This window comes from Mirounga angustirostris, unplaced genomic scaffold (genome assembly GCF_029215605.1).
Source record: "Mirounga angustirostris isolate CCGP_5_RB_7025 unplaced genomic scaffold, mMirAng1.0.hap1 SCAF_6, whole genome shotgun sequence".
In the NCBI taxonomy this organism is placed as follows: domain Eukaryota; kingdom Metazoa; phylum Chordata; class Mammalia; order Carnivora; family Phocidae; genus Mirounga; species Mirounga angustirostris.
In genome coordinates this window covers 1,217,006-1,238,658 of record NW_026991714.1, presented here as the reverse complement: position 1 = coordinate 1,238,658, position 21,653 = coordinate 1,217,006, and the positions used below count along the sequence as shown (strand labels likewise).

Here is a 21,653-nt window from a genome sequence, read left to right as displayed (position 1 = left end):
GGGGGGGGTTGTAAGGGGTCTTTGCGGGAGATGGGGGGGCAAAGAAGACAAGAGTAGGGTTCATTTGGAAAGCAGGAGATGTGGAGAGGAGACGACATTGGGCCACAGGTCACCTCTTCCCATCCCTGGTGGCACAAGAGGAAGGAGGAAACGAAACTGAGTTGGAGGCCAGCATGACCTGAGGCCAGTGTGACCCAGCTCCGCCTGCACCTGCAGGGAGGGCTCTCCCCTCTCCTGGGCTGGGGGCTGGGGGCAGCCGCGCCCTCACCTCCTCTTGGCCCGGTGCCCCCAGAAGCTCTAATCTTAGCTGCCAGGGTGTGAAGTAAGTGTGTGGGCAGCGATAACAGGCAGAGTCAACATGGCCGTGATAAGCACAGCATCAGAGCCGGATGCTGGCGCCTGGTGGAGCCCCCTCCCTGGCTGGCGGGGTGTGCCCCAGGCACCCTGGGAATGGGGAAGTTGTTTTGGTTCCCTGACCCCTTTGGGCCCAGGTACAGTGCCCCCCCCTCACCACATGCCCTGGGGGCCTGGGCCCTGCCATGGCCAGCAGCCGCCAGGGCCATGCGCCCCCAGTAGGCCACCCATCGGCGGGGGCTTGAGCCAGAATGTGTGTGGCAGGAGGCTCAGGAGCACCTGCTTGGGACCTCCTTCCCTCAGGCGCCAGATCCCCTGAGCACCCCTGCTCTGAGCAGTAGCGGATTTCCCCGGCTCTTTCCCACGTGTCATGCCCAGCACAGAAATGAAAAGGGACGGTCGGGCTCAGGGAAGGCAGAGGTGTGCCTGGCAATGTCGTTTATTGTTTAGAAACCATGAAAAGATCGGCTGTTGCTTGGCAGAGACCTGGCAGTGCCCACTGCAGGGGGTAGCAGTGGGCCCCAGAGGCCTTACCTAGCCCAACCCACCAGGGACACCCAACCTCCGCTGGGGCCCCCAGGGAGACTTGGCACGTTGGCATATAGGTGCAGGAGGGGGTGAAGCATGCAAGAGGAAGGAGGAGAAAAACAGGCATGCGGTCGAGGGCTGTGGGAACCCCAACAAGTCAAGCAGGATGACTGGGTCCTCTTCTCCTCACCAGGGAGTGCCTGGGCAGTGTCTGCCCAAAAAGCCTGCCCGCCCCAAGGCTGTAGCTCAGCATCGATGGGGCAGGGAGCTTGGCAGGACGGAGGGCAGAGCACAGAGCTGGGGGTCATGCCCAGTGTTCCAGGTGCCTTCCCTCCCAGTCAGCCTGGGGAGGGGCACAGGACAGCAATGGGGAAGGGGCTCTCTCCGTGACTTGGGTGGGATGCCAAGGGCAGGGCGTAGGCCAGAGACTTGGTGGGGGCTGGGGCCTGGCTTAACAGGCAATGGAGAGAATGGGGGACGTCTAGAAAGGTGAGCAGGGGAGAGTCCCTTGCTCAAGAGAAGGCCCCGGGAATACACAGATATAGGATAAGGGACAGGAAGACATGGTAGGAAGAGTCTGGGGAGAAGCTGCCGGAGGAATAACCCGGCTCAGCAGGCCTGGAGGGCCAGGGCCCAGGAGGGTCCAGAGACGGTCAGTCGAGCTTGGCAAAGCCCCCGATGGTGACCTTCCTCTCAGGCTTGGTGCCCACAGGCTCCTGGAGTTGCACTGCACCACCCCCAATGAAGCAGAAGGCGGGGCACACAGGCCCCGAGCAGTCCAGGGGGCACTCCAGGAGCCCGCGGAAGGACACGGCATCCAGGAAAGACACGCGGCCCCGCTCATAGTCCAGGCAGATGCCCAGGCGGGGCGGCAGGGGCACGGTGCAGCTCGCTGCGGGGCCGTCCCGCCCCGTCAGCCCCGCGTTGGAGCTGGTCCCGGACCCCAGCAGGATCTTTCCCATGCCAATGGTCAGGAAAGCGAAGGGCGGGGATGCCTCCACCGCGGCATCCTCGGCACCACTGTCATGCCCACTGTCCGGATCGTACCTGCAGGAGCGGAGTTGGGTAGGAGAATGTTGGGGGAGAGGGAGGGGTGGAGTACGGTGCGGGGGGGGTGGCGCAGAGGGCTGAGACGTTGGAAGGATGGGACGTTGGGGAGCAAGTGGTTGAAAGGACCGATCTGGGGTACTGAGAGGACGTTTCGTGGACGCGAGCATTAGAATACAGGGCTGGGCTGTGAGTCCAGGGGGACAGGGGTATTGAAAGCAGGCACCTTGGCAGGAGAGGTGACGGAAAAGGAGGGAGGGAGGTGAGGATCGGATGCTGTGAGGAGACAGGAGACAAGAAGGTGGAGAGGAGAACCACGTGGGGACATCGTGCTGGGGAGGGTCTGGGGAGGGTTCAAGAATGTTGAGGATGAGGCCTTTGTCACTGAGGGACTGGGGAGAGAAGGCTGGGTGTTGGGAGGGAGGTGGGGTGGGGGTGGGGGCGCCACAGGGTGGGGGGATTAGTGTTGGTGGGAGAGCGCTGAGAAGAAATGGGGTGTTCAGGGATAGAGTGCTGGGAGGAAGGGTTCGGGGAGGCACATGCGTTGGGGGGTGTCAAATAGCATGTTGGCGATAGACGGGATGGAGGTGGACATTTTAAGGGAAGGATCTCAGACGTGGTGAAGGGAAGAAAGAGGGGGTTGCCGAGAAAGCACGTTGGAACAGGGCATTGGGAGATGCAGAGGCTCTTGGAGACATGGTCTGGTGGTCCTGAGGACAGGTGCGGGCAAGTGGATGGCTCCCTCTCCTGCAGCCCTCTCCCAGTCACACACTCCTCCGAAAACCAATTCTCCAAGCCCTTCTGCTAAGCCCACGCTTACCCCGGCCACAGGCCCCAGCCTGGCATCCATGCTCCTAAACTCCCCCACTCCACCCAACCAGCATGAGCTCCCCTTGCCACCCCTATCCTGTCTCCAGCTCCCCCACCTGGACCCTCACACCCCCCACCCCCCAGAGAGGCCTGACCTGGGGCTGATCACATCGGGGGCGCCCTGGAAGCTCTCCTGAAGCTTGCTCTCCAGCCCGACGCCCACCTTGACCAAGTAGGAGGCTGGGTCGACGGCACAGGCCCAGTAGCTGCGGCCCTGGGTCACGGCCACATCTCCCAGGACGACGTCCACGCTCAGGTGGCAGCCAGTGAGCAGCCGCTCAGCAGCCAGCAGCAGGGGCAGCCCCGGGACACTCCGCACCGCTCGCTGGTCCTTGCTGATGGCCAGCCGCTCTCGGCTTGTGCCCCAGCGGCCATCGAGGAAGAAGTGCAGGACTGCAGTGGGGGAGGGGTGACAAAGGAAGGCCTTGAGGGACAAACCCAGGCCATGGAGGTCGTGAGGTGTCAGCAAAGGACACTGGGAGGTTTCAGAATGTGAAACAAGCTGCCAAGGGATGGGCGGGGGCTCCAGGGACCAGGGCCTGGAGAACTGCAATGGGGGACACAAGGAGAAAAGAAGGGGGTACCTCAAAGGGGCATGGGACCCCAGGAAGAGTTTTAGTGGGGATTAGTGGGCCCAGAAACCAGTCTCCCAGACCCAGCTGACCTGCAGTGCTTCCTCCCACCCCTCCTATGGCTGGCCCCCACCACCAACCTACACCTTCCAGCGCTTGCTCTGGGACTCACACCCAGCCCTTACACCCCCTTGGGCGGTGATGCTCCGGTGTGGTATTCTACCTGCGCCCCAGGGGCCAGGCTATTTTCTGGAGAGTCGCTCTCCTAACCTCTACTGAGCCCTTACTATGAGCTGGAAGCTCACCGGCTTCATTCTCACAACAGTAACATTGCTATTATCGCTGGAGAAGAGGGACTTGGCGTTCAGAGAGGGCCCACGACTTGCCCAGAGCCACCACTGGCAAGAGGCAGAGTGGGGATTTGACCCCAGGCAGTCTAGCTCCAGAGCTGGTGAGCGTGGCCCACTGTGTTGCTCCCCAGCGCCCACCCAGCGCCAGCTGTTAGTGCGGCGAGGCGGTCCCCGGCGCGCCCCGCGCCCGCCCACCTGCCCGCTCCCTGGGTGCCTGGGGGCCCCGCGCCCGCCCACCTGCCCGCTCCCTGGGTGCCTGGGGGCCCCGCGCCCGCCCACCTGCCCGCTCACCGGGTGCCGGGGGCGTGTGCAGGTGCACGTCTTCACTGTACTCGCCGTAGCCGGCCTTGTTGCAGCCCCGGACGCGCAGCACGTACACAGAGCCTGTGTCTGGGTTCTCCAGCAGGGCACTGGTGCCCCTCACTTCCTCTCGCCGCTGCCAGCGGGCGGGACCCGGCTGGGCAGGCGCATCGGTGCGCCGGAACTCGATGGTGTAGTGCCAGGCAGGTGGCGAGTGGGGAGGCAGCCGCCAGCACAGGAATATCTGGTCGTAGGCGAAGGTGCGCTGCGTGTCGATGACGGGAGCCTCGGGCACTGTGGGAAGAGACAGTGGGGGTCAGTCAGGGCCTGGTCACGGGCCTAGCATGGAGGGCAGGCAGGAAAAGGGAAAGCAGCGGGGGCCGGGGGGGTGAGTGTGGGTGAGAGGGAACTGGGGGCGAGGCCATCTGGGTGCTGGGCAGGGAGGGGCAGGGCAGAGCCCAAGGGAGCAGGGGAGAGGCTCGGGCGCAGGGGGCGGGGAGCCTCCTGCGGGTTCTGGCCGGCCATTCTCCCAACTCCAGCCTTAGGGCAGTCGCTTCCCAAGTCTGGGCTTCAGTTTCCTCCTCTGTCAAAAACAGTCTTAGACCAGATGGGGACCCTTCTTTCTAGGACTTTTTTATTCTATGAATAAAGAGGAGCCCCAGGGAAAGGTGGGCAGAGGCCACTGGAGCCTGGGGAAAGAGCACTGGACAGGAAGGAGGGGCAGAAGAGGAGGAAGACAGATGTGAGAGCCAGCAAGGCAGAAAACAGGGGACAACAGAGGACAAGCAAAAGCTTGAAGATGGCAGGAGGCGAAGATCAAGGGGAAGAGAAGGAAAGTCCCGAGGGCAAGAATCCCAAGGACAAAAGGTCAGAAGGGCAAGGACTAGGCAGGAGCTTAGGGCAGGCAGAGAGAGTCAGAGAGCACTGATGGGGGGTAGGGGGCAGGACCAAGAGTCTGGTGAAGGCAGGACAGAGAAGGAAGCAATGAATGGGTGGCCGAGCTGTGTGGGGGCGGCAGGGCAGGGCCCCCGGGGCAGGGCCGCTGACTTGCCTGGGGTGCTCCGGAGCAGAGTCCGCGATGGCCACAGCCTACAAACAAAGAGAGGGAGAAGCAGCGCTGAGCGCGGTGGGACGGTGTGGCTGGGTGGGCGAGGTGGGAGGGGCGGCTGGCCAGGCTGGGCAGGAGGCCAGGGAGGTCCCTGGTGGGCGCTGCCCCCCGGGCCCGCTGCTGGGGAAGAAGGGAGGAAGGCTCTAACTGGGCGCGGGGCCACCCCGGCCACCTCCTTACCTTGCAGGAAGTTAAGCTCTGTCAGCAGCTTCATCTCGCGCCCTACGTCCAACTGACAATGGCGGAAGGAGGAGCCGGCAGCTGGCCGGAACGTCTGGAGGGCCTCCGTAGCTCGGGCAATCCTGGGAGGGGGGCAGGCGAGGGTCAGGCCCTCCCGTCTGGGCAGCTGCCCTTCCCCTTGATTCTGCCTCGTCTGTCCCTAGAGCCTGGGCACCTGCTCGGGGTCACCTCCGGTCCCTTCAGGCAAGCTGGGTGTCACTTTGGCCTGGTGACAGTCCTCAGGACCCATCTCTCCATGGGGCACTGGTACAGACCCAGCTTAGACATTGGCTCCACCCATGACACCCCTGCCCCCCGGAAGCCCGTGCCCCGTGCCCCCGCGTACCTGCTGTGCAGCTGCTTGGCTGCTTGCACAAAGCAAGGCTGGTCTGTTTCCTTAAGAACCTCCTGGGCATAGCCCACTAGACCCGAGCCATCCAGCAGGCTCCGGTGCTCCTGGATCTGGGCGCTGAGACGGGCTAGGCGCTCCTGCTGGCACTCCTCGATGGCCTGAAGCAGTGATGCTCGCTTCTCGTCCAGCACAGCCCCCAGGCCCCGCACCAGCTGGGACACCTCCTCCTTGGCCTGCTGACCACTCACCTGCCCAGACGGCAACACTCACTGTCTCCTCGAGGGCAGCACTTGCGCTAGCCTCCCTCGGATCACCAAAGATCCAGGGGAGTCCTACGCAGCCATTCCAACGGGGGCCAGGCCCACGGCTCCAAAGGCACCTGTCCACCCAGATGGGCTCAACGCCTGACACTTTATGCCACCCTTCCTGGATGCCCACACCATCATCCTGACCCCATAAGGAGTCCCCCAAAGAAAAGAGACCGTGACTGCGCTAACGCCCACTCGGCACCGATGTTCCCCGCCTCCGGGCCATGCTTACTGTCCGTCCCCATGTCGGTGGATTCAAGCAACCTGGCAGAAGGTACGGGAGACAGAGCCTCGCCCTAGCTCCAGGGAGGTGTGCCATCCTCAGCAGGCAGCTGAGCCTGAGGGCATCTGAGCTATGTCCCGGGGCTTTCCAGGCTGTCCTGGTCCTGGGTGATAGCCACACTGTTCCCATTGTAGCCCCAGGGACAGCCTGGTCTGGGGCCCTGGTGTTCCTGCCAACCTGGTTTAACCAGAACCTCGACACACCCATGGACCCCATACAGGCTTCCTGAGCTGTCAAGCAGATGACTGGGCCTTGCCGCTCCACAGCCCCTTCCTGCTTCCGCTCCCGGGTGGGGCCCAGGGCCCACCTCCATGCCCTCCCTCACCTCAGTGTGCCTCACGGTCTCTTCCAGCTCACAGATCTGGGTCTGTACTGTGTCCTGGTTTCCCAGGATGTATGTCAGGCTCTTTGTCAGCTTGTCCTGAGGGGGAAGAAAAAGGTGGGCATCATGCCTAGCTCAGCAGAAGCCAGCCGTCAGGAGGAGGTGTGAGAGGGTGTGAGTGTGGGTTGGCGCGGGCTGGAGCGAGCCGGGGTCCTCACCTTGAGGGCCTGGTAGGCGCTGAGCACTGGGGTGATCTTGTGCCCACCGTGGGTGCGCCTCACCCGGCAGAGTTGGCACACCAGCCGTTGGCATGTCTTGCAGTAATGGGTCACCTCTTCCTTGTGGTCCGGGCACATCAGGCCCTAGCGACAGAAAGAGCAATGACATCATCAGCCAACGGTGGGTTTAAGGCTGCTGACCTCGGGCAGAAGCACGTGCAGCCTGGCCTGCCGGCCTGAACAAGGCGGGCAACCCCGCTGGGGGTGCTCCGCAGTGCCACCTGGCGACGCGCACCGGCATGGACGGGAGCCTCGCTCGCCGGCACCCTCCCTCCCTTCCACCTCCGCATGTGCGGTAACAGCAAGGATGATGATGATTAATCTCTGCTTTGTGGCTAGTAATTAACCTTGTCCATCTTGCTCACTGCCCATCCCCAAGGCCGAGCATAGCACCAGGCACGTGGGTGCTGAATGAATATTTGCTCAATGAATGAATGAATACACACAGACCCTTTCAGCCTAGGGGCAACTTTCCCAAACTACCTCGTGGGATCCCCTCAACAACCCCCAGGGCGTGGGTGATGCAGGGCAGATCTTATTCTCATTCAGCGGACGAGAAGACGGAGCTCCGAGAGGTTTAAAGACTGATGCCGTCCCTCTTTGCAGTTGCTACAGAAACAGAAGCCTGGCAGTGGCCACCTCGGCCCACCCCCCTTGGGAAGCCCCCTGTGCCAGCGCCCGCACCCACCCAGCACCTCAGGCCCCTCTCCGCACTGGCTCACCTTGGGGCGGAAGGAGAGGGTGGGCAGGGTGGGCTCGTGCTGGGCCTTCTGGGTGCCCCAGGGGTGGAAGAGCTTGAAACACTCGTTGCAGAAGGTGGCCCGGCACTCGGTGCAGCCCTTGGTGGCCTCTAGCGGCGGCGGCTTGCACAGCTGGCACAGGATGGCGCCGCCCACACTCACGCTCTGGCGGTAGCGCTCCACCACGCGCTCCAGGGTCAGGTTCCGGAACAGCCCCGCCAGGCCCCGCTCCCCCAGCTCCACATCACCCTGGCAGGCTGGGCACGGGAACACGAGCACCTGGGGGTGCAGAGCGCCGCGCTTCCGCCCGGGGTACGTCCCAAAGCCTGTGGAAGGGCCCGAGGCAAGGGGCTGGAAGTTACAGCGGGCCGAGCGTGGGCAAAGTTACGTTCAATGAAAACAGCAATTTTTATCGTGCCAGAGCTCAGCTCGCGTTAGAGCCCGTGGGAGCCGCGTCTTCACCCTCTGCAAGACAGACAGAGGCCCCTGACCGGACGGACATCCCAGCATCCCCAGCCCCGCCCTCCAGGACCCAGCCCCACCTGACTTAAGCAGCCGATCCAGGCGGTCAGGCTTGGGGAGCGTTCTGCGGGAGAGGCGGGGGCTTCGGGTGGACGGGGTGGAGGCGGGAGAGGTGGGCTCGGAGCTGGGGTCCCCACCAGGGCCGATGTAGCCCTGCTGGCCCAGCAGCTCCCGGGCACAGGCCTGGCACACATTGTGGGCGCAGGGCAGCACCAGTGGCTGCTTGTACATCTCTTGGCACACCGGGCACAGCAGCTCCTTCTCCATGTTCTTCATGCTCGTCTGTGGAGGGAGCAGGAGGCTGGGTCAGAGCAGGGACGCCGGGCATATCTCAGCAGGCCTCTCAGCTGCCCTTAGAAACCCCAGGGGTCTCAGGAAGGGGCAAGGCAAGCCACCTCGGGCTCCCCCCCCCGCCCCCCTCCCACACCAGCCTGGTTCATAGACCTTCCCAGCTCCGGCTCCTGCCTGTCTTCCTCCCGCAGACAGCTAGAGCCTTCGGAGGGTTGGTTGCAGCTCCTGGTTGGAGCACCTGCCTCCCCCAGCCTCAAGCCCCGGCCCTTTCACTCCCCCTGCGGGCGCTGGGCCTGCAGCCCCTCTCACCTGGCCTTTGCCCCCATCCCCCCATCTCTGGGCCGCCAGCTTCTCTCAAGGACACCGCCCGTTCTGCAGCTTGGTGCAGACCCCCGCCCCCTTTTCTGGCAACCCCCCTTCCCCGGCGTGACTCCTCCCTATAGCCAGGCGCCGCACGCTCTCCATCCTCCTGCTCACCGCGTCCATCATCTTGCCGCGGCTAAGCCTGCGGCCGCTCCAGCCTCCATTCCCCATCCTTCACTTCCCCAGCCGTCCCCTCGGGTCGCCAGTACTACCCATTCGCTTTTGCTCCCCCACCATCCGGCCCTCCCGCTCCTTCCCTCGGCGCGACCCGACTAGCCACAACCCCCTCCCCAAGCGAGGGGGAAACAAGCGCCCGCCTACTTGCCCCCTCCCCACCGGAAGTACCCCTCCCTTTTTTGGTGGAGGGGGTCCTCAAGCTATGCCCCACCCCCACACCTCACCTTGGTCCCTCTCTTCGCAGCCATCCCGGTCAGGGGCGCAGCTGACACAAAGGAGGGAGGGACAGGCAGGGAGGGGGAAGGAAGTGGTGGGGGGGAGCAGGGCTGGCACCGCCCCTGGGAGAGCCGGGCACGGGTTGCCATGACAACCGCGGGCTCGGAGGCAGCCGTGAGTGGGGGCGCGGTGGGGTGGGGTCTCGCCGAAGGGTCCAAATTTGGAACTGCACCCTGGGGGCGGCTCCTTCATCGCCCCTCACCTATCCTCAGTTTTCTTGGAAAATATCCAAGCTCACACATGCCCCCTCCTCATAGCATAGCCTCACGGCCCTGCAGCCCCAGCCCTGGGGCACTGCTGGCGGCTACCCCAGCCCACCCGCAGCATCCGGGCAGCTCCCGGTTCCTTACGCCCTAGCAGATGGACGCCTCCACGGCACTCACCTCCGGGATGCCCCAGGATTACCCTCTCCAACCTGCACCCCGACCCTCCCAGTCCTTTCTGCCATCCCCAGCCCCCTGTCTACATCCCAGCATCTTGCCTCATCTCCACTTGTCCGAGGTCCCGGCCTGCCCCGGACCCCTATACTCCCCCTCCCCTTCCCCTCGACCCCACCTTAACTCACACTGATGCGGACCAGTGCATCCATGATGGAAGTGAAGGTTTGCATATCCTCACCCTCAGCCATGGCCCTACCATGCCCGCCCGCCCCCGGGTGCCCGATCCCGGCTGCGGCTGCGAACCCCGGGCTTAAAGCAGGAGCCCGGTGGGGGGTGTGGGGAGGGGTGGGGGGTGAGATGTCACTGCGCATGCTCCAGGGACAGCCTCGAACAGCGCCCGTCGAGGTAGGAGGTGGGAAATAGTTCTCCCCACGTGGTTTTCAGAAGATGGTCGGGGGGTTGGGTAACATGGAATGGTATTTGAGGGGGGAGTCATTTCTAATGTTCGCATTCTTCACTGGCTCCCTAATCGTACTCATATAAAACGGGAGGATAGTTTCAGAGAAAGATGAGCTCCAGAATAGGAGGACTAGATTTTGGTTTGGGCAAGAGTCCACGGGAGATGCGAGGCAAGGATCATGGGGGAGGGGGGTGTGAGGAACAGGCACTAGAGATGACGTATATGGCAAAGGAGACAGAGGTGGGCTAGAGGCTATGGGCCATGGGCCCCGCGGCTTGCTCTGAGGGCAGCAGACGCTCGGGGTGCGGGGAACGGCAAGGGACCAGGGCGGTGGCCAGGGCCGCTCTTGGACGCAATATCTCCTCCCCGCCGGCAGGGGACGCTGCGGCCGGGCGCCTAGAGGGAGCGCGAGCGGGACGTGAGGGGAAGCGAGCCCGCGAGTGGGGCTGACGCATGCGCACGGCCGACCGCCCGGTCCGGTTACCGTGTTTCTTGGCCTGAGGCGCCGACTGGGCCCGGGGGCAGCTCGCGATGGGTAACGGGACTGGCGGGATCCCCCGACGGACCAGTGGGGTGGGGTTGGGGCGGGCCGTCTGCCCGGGTCCTCTGCACGCAGAGCTGACGTGTCCCGGGCCCGGGGGGCGGGAAGGCGCGGGAGCCCGGGGCGGGGACGCCGGGGGTCGCGGCGGGGGTGCGCCGTGCCGGGGGGGCGCCGTGCCGGGGGGGGGGGCGGCTCTGCCTGCGGCGCGGGCGGGGGGGGGCCCGGCCGGACCCCGCGCCTCGCGTCCTCGCCTCCCCTGCAGCCGTGGGCACGGGCACCTCGCTGGCGCTCTCCTCCCTCCTGTCGCTGCTGCTCTTCGCCGGGATGCAGATGTACAGTCGCCAGCTGGCCTCCACCGAGTGGCTCACCATCCAGGGGGGCCTGCTGGGCTCCGGCCTGTTCGTCTTCTCGCTCACCGTATCCTTCCTGCGCTGCGGGGGAGGGGGCCCGCCGCTCCGCCCTGCCGCTCGGCCTGCCCTTAACTCCCTCCGCCAGGCCTTCAATAATCTGGAGAATCTCGTCTTTGGCAAAGGATTCCAAGCAAAGATCTTCCCTGAGAGTAAGTGAAGGTGGGGGTCGAGTGCTTCAGCCGCCTGCTCTAAGCGCCCCCAACACGGTACCGGGTTCTCAGGTGCTTGGTTGGTAAAGGTTGTTGGGAAGGGAATGGGCTTCCTAAGCCCGTCTGGAGGGGGTGCCGGCCTTGGATCCAGCACCTCCCCGAGCTCTTGGACTCGGGGCGGGAAGAGAAGGCCTGAGAGCAGGAAGCCTAGTTCCAGGGGTCTCTGAGGACACTGGGCCGGTGCAGGCTGGCTTTGCAGAGACCTTGGGGAGGTGCGGGGAGGAAACAGGACTGAGTTCAATGAGGGGCTTGATGTGAAGTTGAACCAGTGTTACTGGGTTCTGTTTATTGGAGATGATCATGAAGAGCTTCGATATTATAGCAGATTTCTGTGTCTGCAGGAATCCTGACCAAGGTAGAATAAATGTTAGGTTATTTTCTCTTTGCAACAGTACTTGTTATTGCTCATGTAATGGAGTGTTGATGCAGTTATTTATGCAGAATTAAGTTCATAAAGCAACTGAGGCATCAAGGCCGATCACCTGAGCAAGGTCACAAGCTTGAAGGTGGCAGCAAGTGCTGCCTCTTGAGGAACCTTCATCTGGTAGAACACAGACCTGCCGCTGCCCTGAGTCCTTGCGCTCCTCTAGGTCGTGTGCCCTCCGCCTAGCCCTGTGGCAGCCTTCCGGAGCTTCTCCCTTCCAGCAGCCTCGAGATCTCTGAGATTTTGTTTCCATGTGCATTGTCTTCCTTTGCTTCTGAAAGAAACCTTTGTTGTGAGCCAAGATTCTTGACCCCCTTCGCCCTCCCCAGCTGGGCAGGTGGTATCTGCCCAGCCGTCTAGCCTCTCACTTTCTCTCTGGTCCTACACCAGAGAATCCCGAGACCCTTTCCTGCCTCCATGGGCACGTGCGTCCAGACGCCCGGCCCTCCATCCTGCGTCCAGGGAGTGAGGCCCTCAGCTTCGACCACTGGCCAGCCAGTTTAATGAGTTGATCCTTAGTGGCTGGCTTTTGTTGGAAAGGCCTTACCTTTCTTTCCCAAATGGGAGCAAACCTTGCTTTTCAGACTCTGTATCACTTTCCCTTTTCCTTTATATTGGAAGAGAGTCAGGATAGGGAAGTGATATCTGGGACAGAGCTGGTAACGAGCATGCGTCTCCTCCCTCCACGTCCTGGGCATCCTTAAGGGCATCTGAAGTCCTGCTGATGTCCAGCCGTATTCCTCCAAGCAGATTCCCCAAGTTTCAGAGGGCCCCCGATTTCTCCTAGATTCCCCATATGAATGCCTGGTGTTTCCAATTCCCACCACCGCCCTCCTTGTCCCCTCTTGCCTTCCCAGTTCTTCTCTGCCTCCTGTTGGCTCTCTTTGCATCCGGCCTCATCCACCGAGTCTGCGTCACCACTTGGTAAGTGCCTCACGGCTGGGGAAGGGGTGCAGCACCCTGTCCTTCGGCACTGTAATTCCTCCTGTAATGATCGCAGACCTTCCCCGTCCCCTTCTCCCCCCATTCTCCCTCCTGTCCCCTTCCCCATTTTCCTAAACCTGACCCAGGATTCTTCCCCTGATGCTGCTGTGTGCCCCGGGAGACACCGGGCTGGCAGTGTACCCCCCGATGCTGTGACCTCTTTGTTGTCCCCGTGTAGCTTCATCTTCTCCATGCTTGGCCTGTATTACATCAACAAGATCTCCTCCGCTCTGTACCAGGCAGCGGCTCCCGTCCTCACACCAGCCAAGGTCACGGGGAAGGGCAAAAAGAGAAATTGACCCTGAGTGTCCAATAAAGTTGGTTCTTTGTAGCTCCGTGAGTGTGACGTGCTGTGGCCTCTTCCGCCGATGCGTGCATGGTGCGCCTGGTGGTGTGGCAGGTGGATACCTGCTGTTTCCAGGCCTTGGGGATGGGGGGGGCTTGCCTTCCTCCGAGAGTTGTTTCTAGCAAATACTTACTGACTACCGTCAGTGCCGTGAGTGCTTGTGTAAAAGTCTCGTCGTGGAAGAAAAGTGCGTGGATGATCTGCCGTCTTGACCTTTCGGAAAAGGGGTCAAGGCTGTAGTGCAGGAAGCCTTCCTTGCCTATCAGAGTGGAATAGATCTTGGAACAGAAGAACAAGGGAAGGAGAGAACCCTTCACCCCTACAACTCCCTGTGGAGTTCATTTACACCTCTGGGGGTCTTGTTACTCTGACTCCCCACCCCGAGCAAACAAGCCTCCTGCCCTTTCTGCTCCACGTCCTTGGGAGGGAGGTCCCTACTGATGTTGCCCTCCTGGACCCATCTGTTCAGCTCCAGCATGGACAGATAACCTGGGTTTAGAAAGACTCCAAGGTTGATCCCTGCCCCATCCTCTTTGTTCAGGTGCCTCCATTTCTCTTCTCTGGCTTGTAGCCAATAGATAGGGCCTTGCTACGCTTTAGCAAAGCATATAGAACGATAGGGACAAAGCCATCGGCCGTGGAGCCAACCTTGATGGGAATGATGTGGCTTCTCAGGTCCTCCTCTGTGCTCTGCCCTGAGGGGTGCCTCTCTGTCCAGAGTTTCTGTCCTCTGAGGGCCCCGAGCACCTTCCTTTCTGCTGGATGGCGTGGGCTTTAGGGTTTGCACAGCGCCGTGGTCAGCTTTGTATCCTGCACAGTGCTTGATCGTGGGCAGTGAAGACCTGGGTTGGTGGGCAGAACCTGCCCTCTGGCAACAAAATACTGTACATGGGATGTGTCTAAGTAGGGATGAAGTCCCAGTGGAGATGAAGAAGTGAATCGAAGGAGTTCTGGTCAAGGATTAGAGCCCCCTCCCTCTAATTAGAGGACCACCCCACCCACTCCAATCCACTCGGGAATCCCAGACCCCATGCTCCTCAGTCCCTAGCTTGGGGGAGTGCTGTGCAGTGTGCCCAGGATGCCTGCAGAGGGTGCCACGAGCTCGAATCTGCAGGTCAAGCCTGCCCTGAGGGCTAGGGAGGGTTGCGGCTGGGTCTCACCGTTCTGGCCCAAGTCTGGGTGGAAGCCCGCCTGGGAGGCCCTGAAGGACTGGCCCCTTTCGAGCTGGAGTCTGAAGCAAGTGTCCCTGGGAGCGGAGGCAAAGAGCGTTCAAGGGACACCAGAGCCTCCCTGAGAGGGAATGGCAACTCCAGGCTCTAACTTACCTAGTGATGGTTAGGGGCTTGGGGTATGTGGGACCCTTTGGGGGAGGATGACCAGTTGTCCAAAATGGACCCTGGATCTAAGGGGAGGCTGAGTTGGCTCTAGGGCTCCCTCTGTCAGACTCTGACTTCCTCCTAACTGGGGTGGGAGCTGTGGGCAGAGGGCCAGGTCCCAGCCAAGGGAGCATAGACACCCAGGGTGGGGGTTATCTGGCCACCTGAGGGCACCCTGGCTTCTAGATGAGAGTTTGGGCAGGGCCAGGCTAGGGAAGGGTGGGGAAGAGCCGGAGAGCAGGGGTCAGGCCCAGCGATCTGAGCACCCTGCCACCCACTGCGTAGACACCAGGGACAGTGAGTGGCTCAGGAATAATGACCCCTTCCTCAGGGAACAGATGCATTTACAAGGCAGATTGGGGCCTATCTCCAGGGTGCCTAGTTACATGTTGCGGACTTAACCTACCAATTAGCCCTGGCAGGGGTATCCTACCCACTAATAACCATCATTAAGTAAGGGTGCGTGAGGCCATCATGGCTTCTGGAGGCCTGGAGGTGGGAGGGGCAAAGGCGCTCACCTCCTGGCTCCTGCTCTCCTGGGCTCCACTCCACCCCAGCGGCTGGAGGCCTGGGGGAGAGAGAGGTGGTGGCCCCTGGAGGACAGAGGGAAGCCAGATGTTTCCTCCTGCTCCCTCACACGTGGCCCTGACACCCACCCACCCGCCAGCACTGTCACCAGCTCCGGAAACAGGAGTAAATAATACAGGGGGAGGGGGCCCTAGATGTGTGGGGAGCCAGGCCGGGGAGGACACTCCAGCAGCTCCTGGCCCTAGAGGCACAGGTCTTGGGGCCGGAGGTGATGCTATCAGAGAGGAGGGCAGTGAGAAGGGGGTGTGAGAGAGCTCCCTAACCCCTGGCAGAGGCTAGATTCCTCCCAGACTGGCACTGGAGGGAGGGGGCACCACGGGGTTGGACTGGGGGGTGGGGGGTGCCCAGGACAGGCAGGGAGCAAGGGAGTCCGCGCCAGGCCTTGGCTCCAGCCCTTTCCGGCCCTTATTGTCCTTGGTGAGAACAGGACGCAGTCTGGTTCCCACTGCCCGGCCCCCCAGCTCTGCTCCCCAGGGGCTCGGGAAGGATGTTGGGAAACAAGAGAGAGCCAGAGACTTATAGAGACAGAGATGCTGAGAGACGCAGAGACAGATACAAAGGGGAAAGATTCCGTCAAAAGCCAGCATTGAAGTTCTTTGTGAGCAGAGAAGGCCCTGGGCACTGTGGGAACCATAAAAGAATGGGAAGCCAGAGGCCCTGCCCCCTCGGGGGGCCTCAGGGCTGGCCTGCCCCGTGCACGCTCCTTCTTGACTTAGGGTCAGTCACTGAGCCGCCTCCTAAGCAAACAATGGCTGGAACCCTGGTGCAGGCACGGTTGGTGGCACTTAATTGCTCTGTTTCAGGTACCTTTCTTTGCCTCGCTCCCAGCAGAGTAGAAATTCCTCAGGGGGCAGGGCCAAGATCCTGCCCCAAACCCTACCTCCCCAGCCCCCTGGGGCTTTGAGCAACCTGGCCACACAGACCTTGTGCTGGAAAGGCTATTTGCTTGGGTTCCTAGAGAGACAAACAGGGAAGCCCCTGGTGGCCCCAGAGGGAGGCCCCTGCATCACCTGGAGTGACAGCCGAAGCCTGGCAGGAAGCTCCAGAGGCCCCTGCCCCCCGCCACCTCCCCCCCGCCACCTCCCCACAGCCCCCTCCCCACAGCCCCCTCTCCCCAGCCCCCTCTCCCTAGCCTTTGCAACCGAGGGCTTGGGCTGGGCGTCCTTCCCTCCAACCAGCTCTCTTCCACCTGGGCCCAAGGGGCTCACAGCTGCCCCCTGGGACACAGGTCCCTCATGTCTGTTGAGGCTCCAGATAAGCCTTAAGATGAAGAAAAATGGAAACATGTTTGAAGTGTTTGCATTTAACAAATGAATACTTTTTATTTTATTATTTTTTATTTTTTTAAAGATTTTATTTATTTGACAGAGAGAGAGACAGCGAGAGAGGGAACACAAGCAGGGGGAGTGGGAGAGGGAGAAGCAGGCTTCCCGCGGAGCAGGGAGCCCGACGCAGGGCTCGATCCCAGGACCCTGGGATCATGACCTGAGCCGAAGGCAGATGCTTAACGACTGAGCCACCCAGGCGCCCCAAATGAACACTTTTTAACACAAAATTACAATATGATATAATCATGTTAGTAACAAGATTATTACAGGATTTTTAGGAAGTTTTCCTTCACGGGCAACTGCAGGCCCTATCTTATAATAGAAAGCCCTGTGATAATGGGCATCTCAGATTCATTGTTCGGTTGTTTCTATGTTTGTATATATTTGGAGATTCCCTAACAGCGCTTTGAGTCCCTTGTACGGTGTATTCCTCCTCTCTGTCCTGTCAGGGGCAGTGGTGTGACCAGCATGCTGTGCAGAGAGCATCCCGGGCTCAGTGTGAAGCCCTGGGAGCTCAGACCTCAGCCAAATGGCCTCTGGGCCTGTGAGGAACTCTCCTCTGAGAACTCCCCTTCCCTCAGGCTGGAAGAGCAGGGGGTCGCCTGCCCATTTTAGGGTGAAGCTGCACTGTCCGGGGTGGGGGGTGCAGGACGCACAGAACAACCTCCCGCATACCCCTCTTCTGGGCCAAGAGCTGCTGTGGGCTGACCTCCGGCTGCTTCCAGGGCATTTCTGGGACTGAGGGGCGCATACACCGGTGTGTGAGTGTCTGGGAATAACCCCCCCAGCCTCCCCCACTTCCTGCCCTCAGCCTCCAGCCCCCATTTCCAGCCTCTGTGACTCAGAGAGTTCCAGGTTCCAGACAGGACGTGGGACAGTGGGACGGCCTGGGGCTTGAACTCAGGCTGACCTGCCTTCTAGTTTGGGCTTTGAACCCTTACCTGGTGAAGGTCCTTTGGCAAGTTGAGTGAGCTCTCCGCACCTTCAGTTCCCCGGCTGGAAAATGTGGATAGTAACACCTGCCTCAGCTTGTGGTAAAGAAGGAGATGCCGCGGTGGAGGGGCTGAGCAGAGAGCACGGGCGCCGTCCTGCAGGGCGTTGGACAAGCGTCCCCGTGAAGTGACGAGGATGCACACCTTGCCAGGCGGCGTCCTCCGTGCTTTACAGATATTCTCGATTTCAACTCTTACCTTGAACCAAAGACTGACCTCCCCAGACCCGGAAGGAATACAGCAGCCGTTGGCCTTCAGACTTGACCCCCAACCCCAGCGCTGCCCCAGGGCTCCAGCCTGCAGGGTGCCTGGGGGTATCTGTGTTCCCCTGCCCTGTGGCCTGGCCCTCTGCCCACCGCTCCCCACCAAGGGAGGAGGAAGTCAAGGGTTTTGTGTTTGTGGGTTGTTTTTTTTTTTTTAAAGATTTTATTTATGTATTTGAGAGAGGGAGAGGGAGAGGGCATGCATGCAGGGGGAGGGGCAGAGGGAGAGGGAGAGAGAGAATCTGGAGCGGACTCTGCACTGCGCGTGGAGCCCAATGCGGGGCTCGTCCCCACGACCCTGAGATCACGGCCTGAGCCGAAACCAAGAGTCAGAGACTCAACTGACTGCGCCACCCAGATGCCCTGGAAGTCAAGTTTTCACAGAGTGAGACCCTGTGGATTTGGGATTGCCAGCCACTGTAATTGCATGAGCCGATTCCTTAAAATAAATCTCTTCCTGCATACATATGTCCATCCCATGAGTTCTGTTTCTCTAGAGAACCCTGACTGATACACCCATTTTAGTGAAATGAAATGAGGTAAGACGGAAGAGAGCTTAAAATAAGCTGCTCAAGATGTTAATGAAGGGGAGTCTGGCTGGCTCAGTAGAGTGTGCGACCCTTGATCTTGGGGTTATGGGTTCAAGCCCCATGTTGGGTGTAGAGATTATTTAAAAGTTAAAAAAAAAAAACAACCCACCAATTTGATAAATGAAGGCAGGGCTGCAGTTGAACTTCAGACCCACTGGTGCTGGCCATGCTGCTGAGGCAGTGGTTACCGCCTGGCCTCGGGCCCCACCTCCTCCCACCTCGTGGGCTCGCGCTCCTCCCAGCTTGGCCGCCGCCGCCGCCGCCGCTCAGCGGTGCCTGGACACGGTTCTCGCCTTCATCCAGGTGTCCATGCAGACGCCTCTCCCAGGGAGGCCTCCGTCACCCCTCTGCCCCTTACCCTCCCAGGGCCGCTCTTACCTGATACATTAAATACTGATCTGTTTCTTGTCTGTCTCCCACCACTTACTTCACTGAAGCAGGAAATTTATCCGTTTTCATGGAATGCTTCTTTGAAAGCGGGGAGTTTGGTTTGTCCACTAGAACACGGCTTGACACACATTTGTTAAATATGCTCCAAATTCTTTGAGCCACACGCCGTGGTCCCATTTTGAACTCTTTGCTGAAACTCACCTTCCACCCTGCATCAATTCCAAACTGCTGAATGCCCAGGATCAGCCAAGTATTTCTCTCTGCAGCCCAGCCTGTGCCTGGGGACCTCCTCCCTCAGGCTAGCATCTTCTGCTCGGCTCACCTTCTCTGGGAAACCCTGACGCCGCCAGCCCCTCCTCCGTCCGAGCAGCAGCGCCATCTCTGATCTCTGTCCCCCTCCAGCCTGGCTGTGATGTGGGGTGTGTTTTGGTTAATTACATGTGTGTCTGTCCTGTTGCTTCTGTGGAGCTGTGGGGGCCCTCGGGACAGGGATGGAGGCCATGCAACCTAAGTGGGGCCTCCCCCAAGGACCCAGGAATCACCTTGGCATTGTAGGCACCCAGAACACTAGAATGCCTTACACCAGACACTCAGGCACACATGGGGGCCATCCGCTCTTCTAGGGGTGAAGACACCGACCTCAGGGACCAACAGCCTGCCCCACAATACAAATACTTTCAAGGGGCTTCTAGTAGCCTGGCCCTGGTCTGCTTTTCCAGCCTCATCTCCTGCCACTCCCCCACGAAGCGGTCTTTGTCCAAGAGACAGCCACAGAGGATTACTCCCCACATCTGGGCTTTGCTCAGGGTTCCCTGGGCCATGCATGCCGCCCCCCAACCTGAACAACTCTCACTCATCTTTCCAGTATCAGCTGGGGCTTCGGGGCCTCTGTGAGGCCTTCCCCCTGGAAGTCAACCCTCCTCTGTGTGGTGTCTCATTTTGCATATCCCCCCATCCTCATCCTTGGTGCACTGTTGAATAAGGGCTTCCAGATTTGGAGTTTGTCTTTCTCTGACACCAAAGCTTGCAAAAGCCAAAAATCCCCACAAACATGAGCTGAGCCATCCCCAGAAGTAACTTACTTCAGAAGATGGTGGGAAGGCTGGGGAGGTGCTGTGGGGTGTCCTCAGCCCTAAAAGGTGACGAATGACAGCATAACAATAAGAGGGACTAACTCCCAATGCATGCTTCCCACATGCCGCACACTGTTGTAAGCATACTACCTACATTAGCTCTTCTCATCTCCAGGGCAACCCCAGGAGGGAGGACCAGTTATTGGCTCCACTATTTAGGCGGGGAAACTGAGGCCCAGAAACATTATGTTACTTGCCCAAGTTCATACAGCTAAGGAAAAGAAAGAGCAAGGACCCAACCTCAGGACAGCCAGACTCTAAAACCCCACACTTTTTTATTTTTTTTTAAATAGGCTCCATGCCCAGCGTGGAGTCCAACTTGGGGCTTGAACTCATGACCCTGAGATCAGGACCTTAGCTGAGATCACGCGTCGGGCGCTTAACCAACTTAGCCACCCAGGCGCCCCTAAGCCCCCGAACGTTTATCTCCTGAGCCATACTGCCTCTCATACCCTGCTATAATCACATGTAGTGTGTCCTGTGGCAGCAAAAGAGGGATGGTCTGCAAAAAGACTGAAGAGAAAGGAGCTGGACTGTAAGAATCTGCTGGCTTTGCTGAGCACTATCCAAGGCCAAGGACGTTGTGTCCAGCCGGTGGGAGTCTCTGGAGTAGTTCTAGTTCATGGAACCAGGAGAGCTGGGTCCGTCTCGCTAGAGACCATCAGACATGAACCTGTCCTTCCCTCTGTCCCTCGTTTTTACATTTAGAGAAGCCCTGCTGGATTTCTCTCACTGTGCTTGGTCCTGGAGCCACAATGTCCCTGGACAGGGCATGCAGGGAAAGAAAAACGCTGCAGAGGGGCACCTGGGTGGCTCAGTCGTTAAGCGTCTGCCTTCGGCTCAGGTCATGATCTCAGGGTCCTGGGATGGAGCCCCACATCGGACTCCCTGCTCCGCGGGAAGCCTGCCTCTCCCTCTCCCACTCCCTCTGCTTGTGTTCCCTCTTTCGCTGTGTCTCTCTCTGTCAAATAAATAAATAAAAATCTTTAAAATAAAAAAAATTTAAAAAACCTTTCTTTAAAAAAAAAAAGAAAAAGAAAAACGCTGCAGATCATCATGCTTAGTGCTGTCTATCAAGACCATCTGGGCGCTCAGAGGAGGAGGATGGTGGCCAACCCTGCAACCTTGGAGGACACGAAGCCTGAGTGGAACACAGAGAAATATGAACCCACATTTTCTTATGGCATATTTAAGGTCTCACTTTTCACATTATGGTTTGTTTGCTTTTTTTTTAATGCACTGGGAATTCATTTTGGAATAAGGTGTAATAACAATTTACTTTTGCAAATGGTAAGCTAGTTGCAAATGGTTTTTAAATCATCCATCTTCCCTTACTTGCTTGAGTTGCCATCTCTATTATATGCTAAATTGGTATATTTTAAAAATCTATTTCTTCACTTTTTATTCTGTTCCACTGACCTAGGGAGAGAAGTGCTATACTGGATGGCAGAGTTGGCAAGCTCAGAAGTCACATTATGTGGGGTTTGCCTCAGTGTTCTCATTTGTCAAGTGAAGATAATAGTATCCACTTCAAATGGTGGCTGTGAAGACTGAATGAGATCAGGCACATAAAGTGCTCAGCAAAGTGCCTGGCGCAAGGCAGTCAGTCAATCAGTGCATGTCAGTTGCCATGATGATCCCTCTCTGCCCCTTCCTGGACCAGGCACTGAGCACCAAGCCTCGAGAAGGATGGCATAGCTCTGCTACTCACTATCTGCAGGATCTTGGGCAAGTTACTTACCAGTCACCATCTGTCTGTTCTAGCTGCCTCATTAATATACGGCGATAGAAAAGTACCTACTGCTGCATTCTGTGAAAATTAAACACGACAGTGTGCCATAGGGCACGACACATCATAGCCCTTCAATGAATGTTTATTCTTTGGCTGCTGATTATTATTATAATGCTATAATTTATTATCTATCTTTATGTGTTGTAGGGCAAGCCCCTTCTCATTATCTTTCCCCAAAAACTGTTCT

The 21,653-nt window shown here is 59.4% G+C and overlaps 2 protein-coding genes across 5 annotated transcripts; one reads left to right on the top strand and one right to left on the bottom strand.

The window, feature by feature from the left end:
- Nucleotides 1-56: 56 nt before the first annotated feature.
- TRIM46 (tripartite motif containing 46) lies at nt 57-10,036 on the bottom strand. Of its 3 annotated transcripts, none has more exons than XM_054507769.2 (10): nt 9,209-10,034; nt 8,174-8,435; nt 7,614-7,957; nt 6,832-6,975; nt 6,617-6,712; nt 5,695-5,948; nt 5,310-5,431; nt 4,013-4,315; nt 2,895-3,192; nt 57-1,929 (listed from the first exon to the last, which is right to left on the bottom strand). In XM_054507769.2, the coding sequence occupies exons 1-10, from the start codon at nt 9,347-9,349 to the stop codon at nt 1,536-1,538; spliced, it is 2,358 nt and encodes a 785-aa protein (XP_054363744.2). In that variant the 5' UTR covers nt 9,350-10,034; the 3' UTR covers nt 57-1,535. The 3 variants fall into 3 exon arrangements, with proteins under 3 accessions (XP_054363744.2, XP_045731989.2, XP_054363745.2); XM_045876033.3 differs by having other exon boundaries at nt 9,826-10,034; XM_054507770.2 differs by lacking the exon at nt 2,895-3,192 and having other exon boundaries at nt 1,713-1,929; nt 9,826-10,036.
- Nucleotides 10,037-10,475: 439 nt separating this feature from the next.
- KRTCAP2 (keratinocyte associated protein 2) lies at nt 10,476-12,999 on the top strand. Of its 2 annotated transcripts, none has more exons than XM_045876564.3 (5): nt 10,476-10,635; nt 10,904-11,058; nt 11,137-11,200; nt 12,542-12,608; nt 12,847-12,999. In XM_045876564.3, the coding sequence occupies exons 1-5, from the start codon at nt 10,632-10,634 to the stop codon at nt 12,965-12,967; spliced, it is 411 nt and encodes a 136-aa protein (XP_045732520.1). In that variant the 5' UTR covers nt 10,476-10,631; the 3' UTR covers nt 12,968-12,999. The 2 variants fall into 2 exon arrangements, with proteins under 2 accessions (XP_045732520.1, XP_045732521.2); XM_045876565.3 differs by having other exon boundaries at nt 10,477-10,635; nt 12,755-12,941.
- Nucleotides 13,000-21,653: the final 8,654 nt, after the last annotated feature.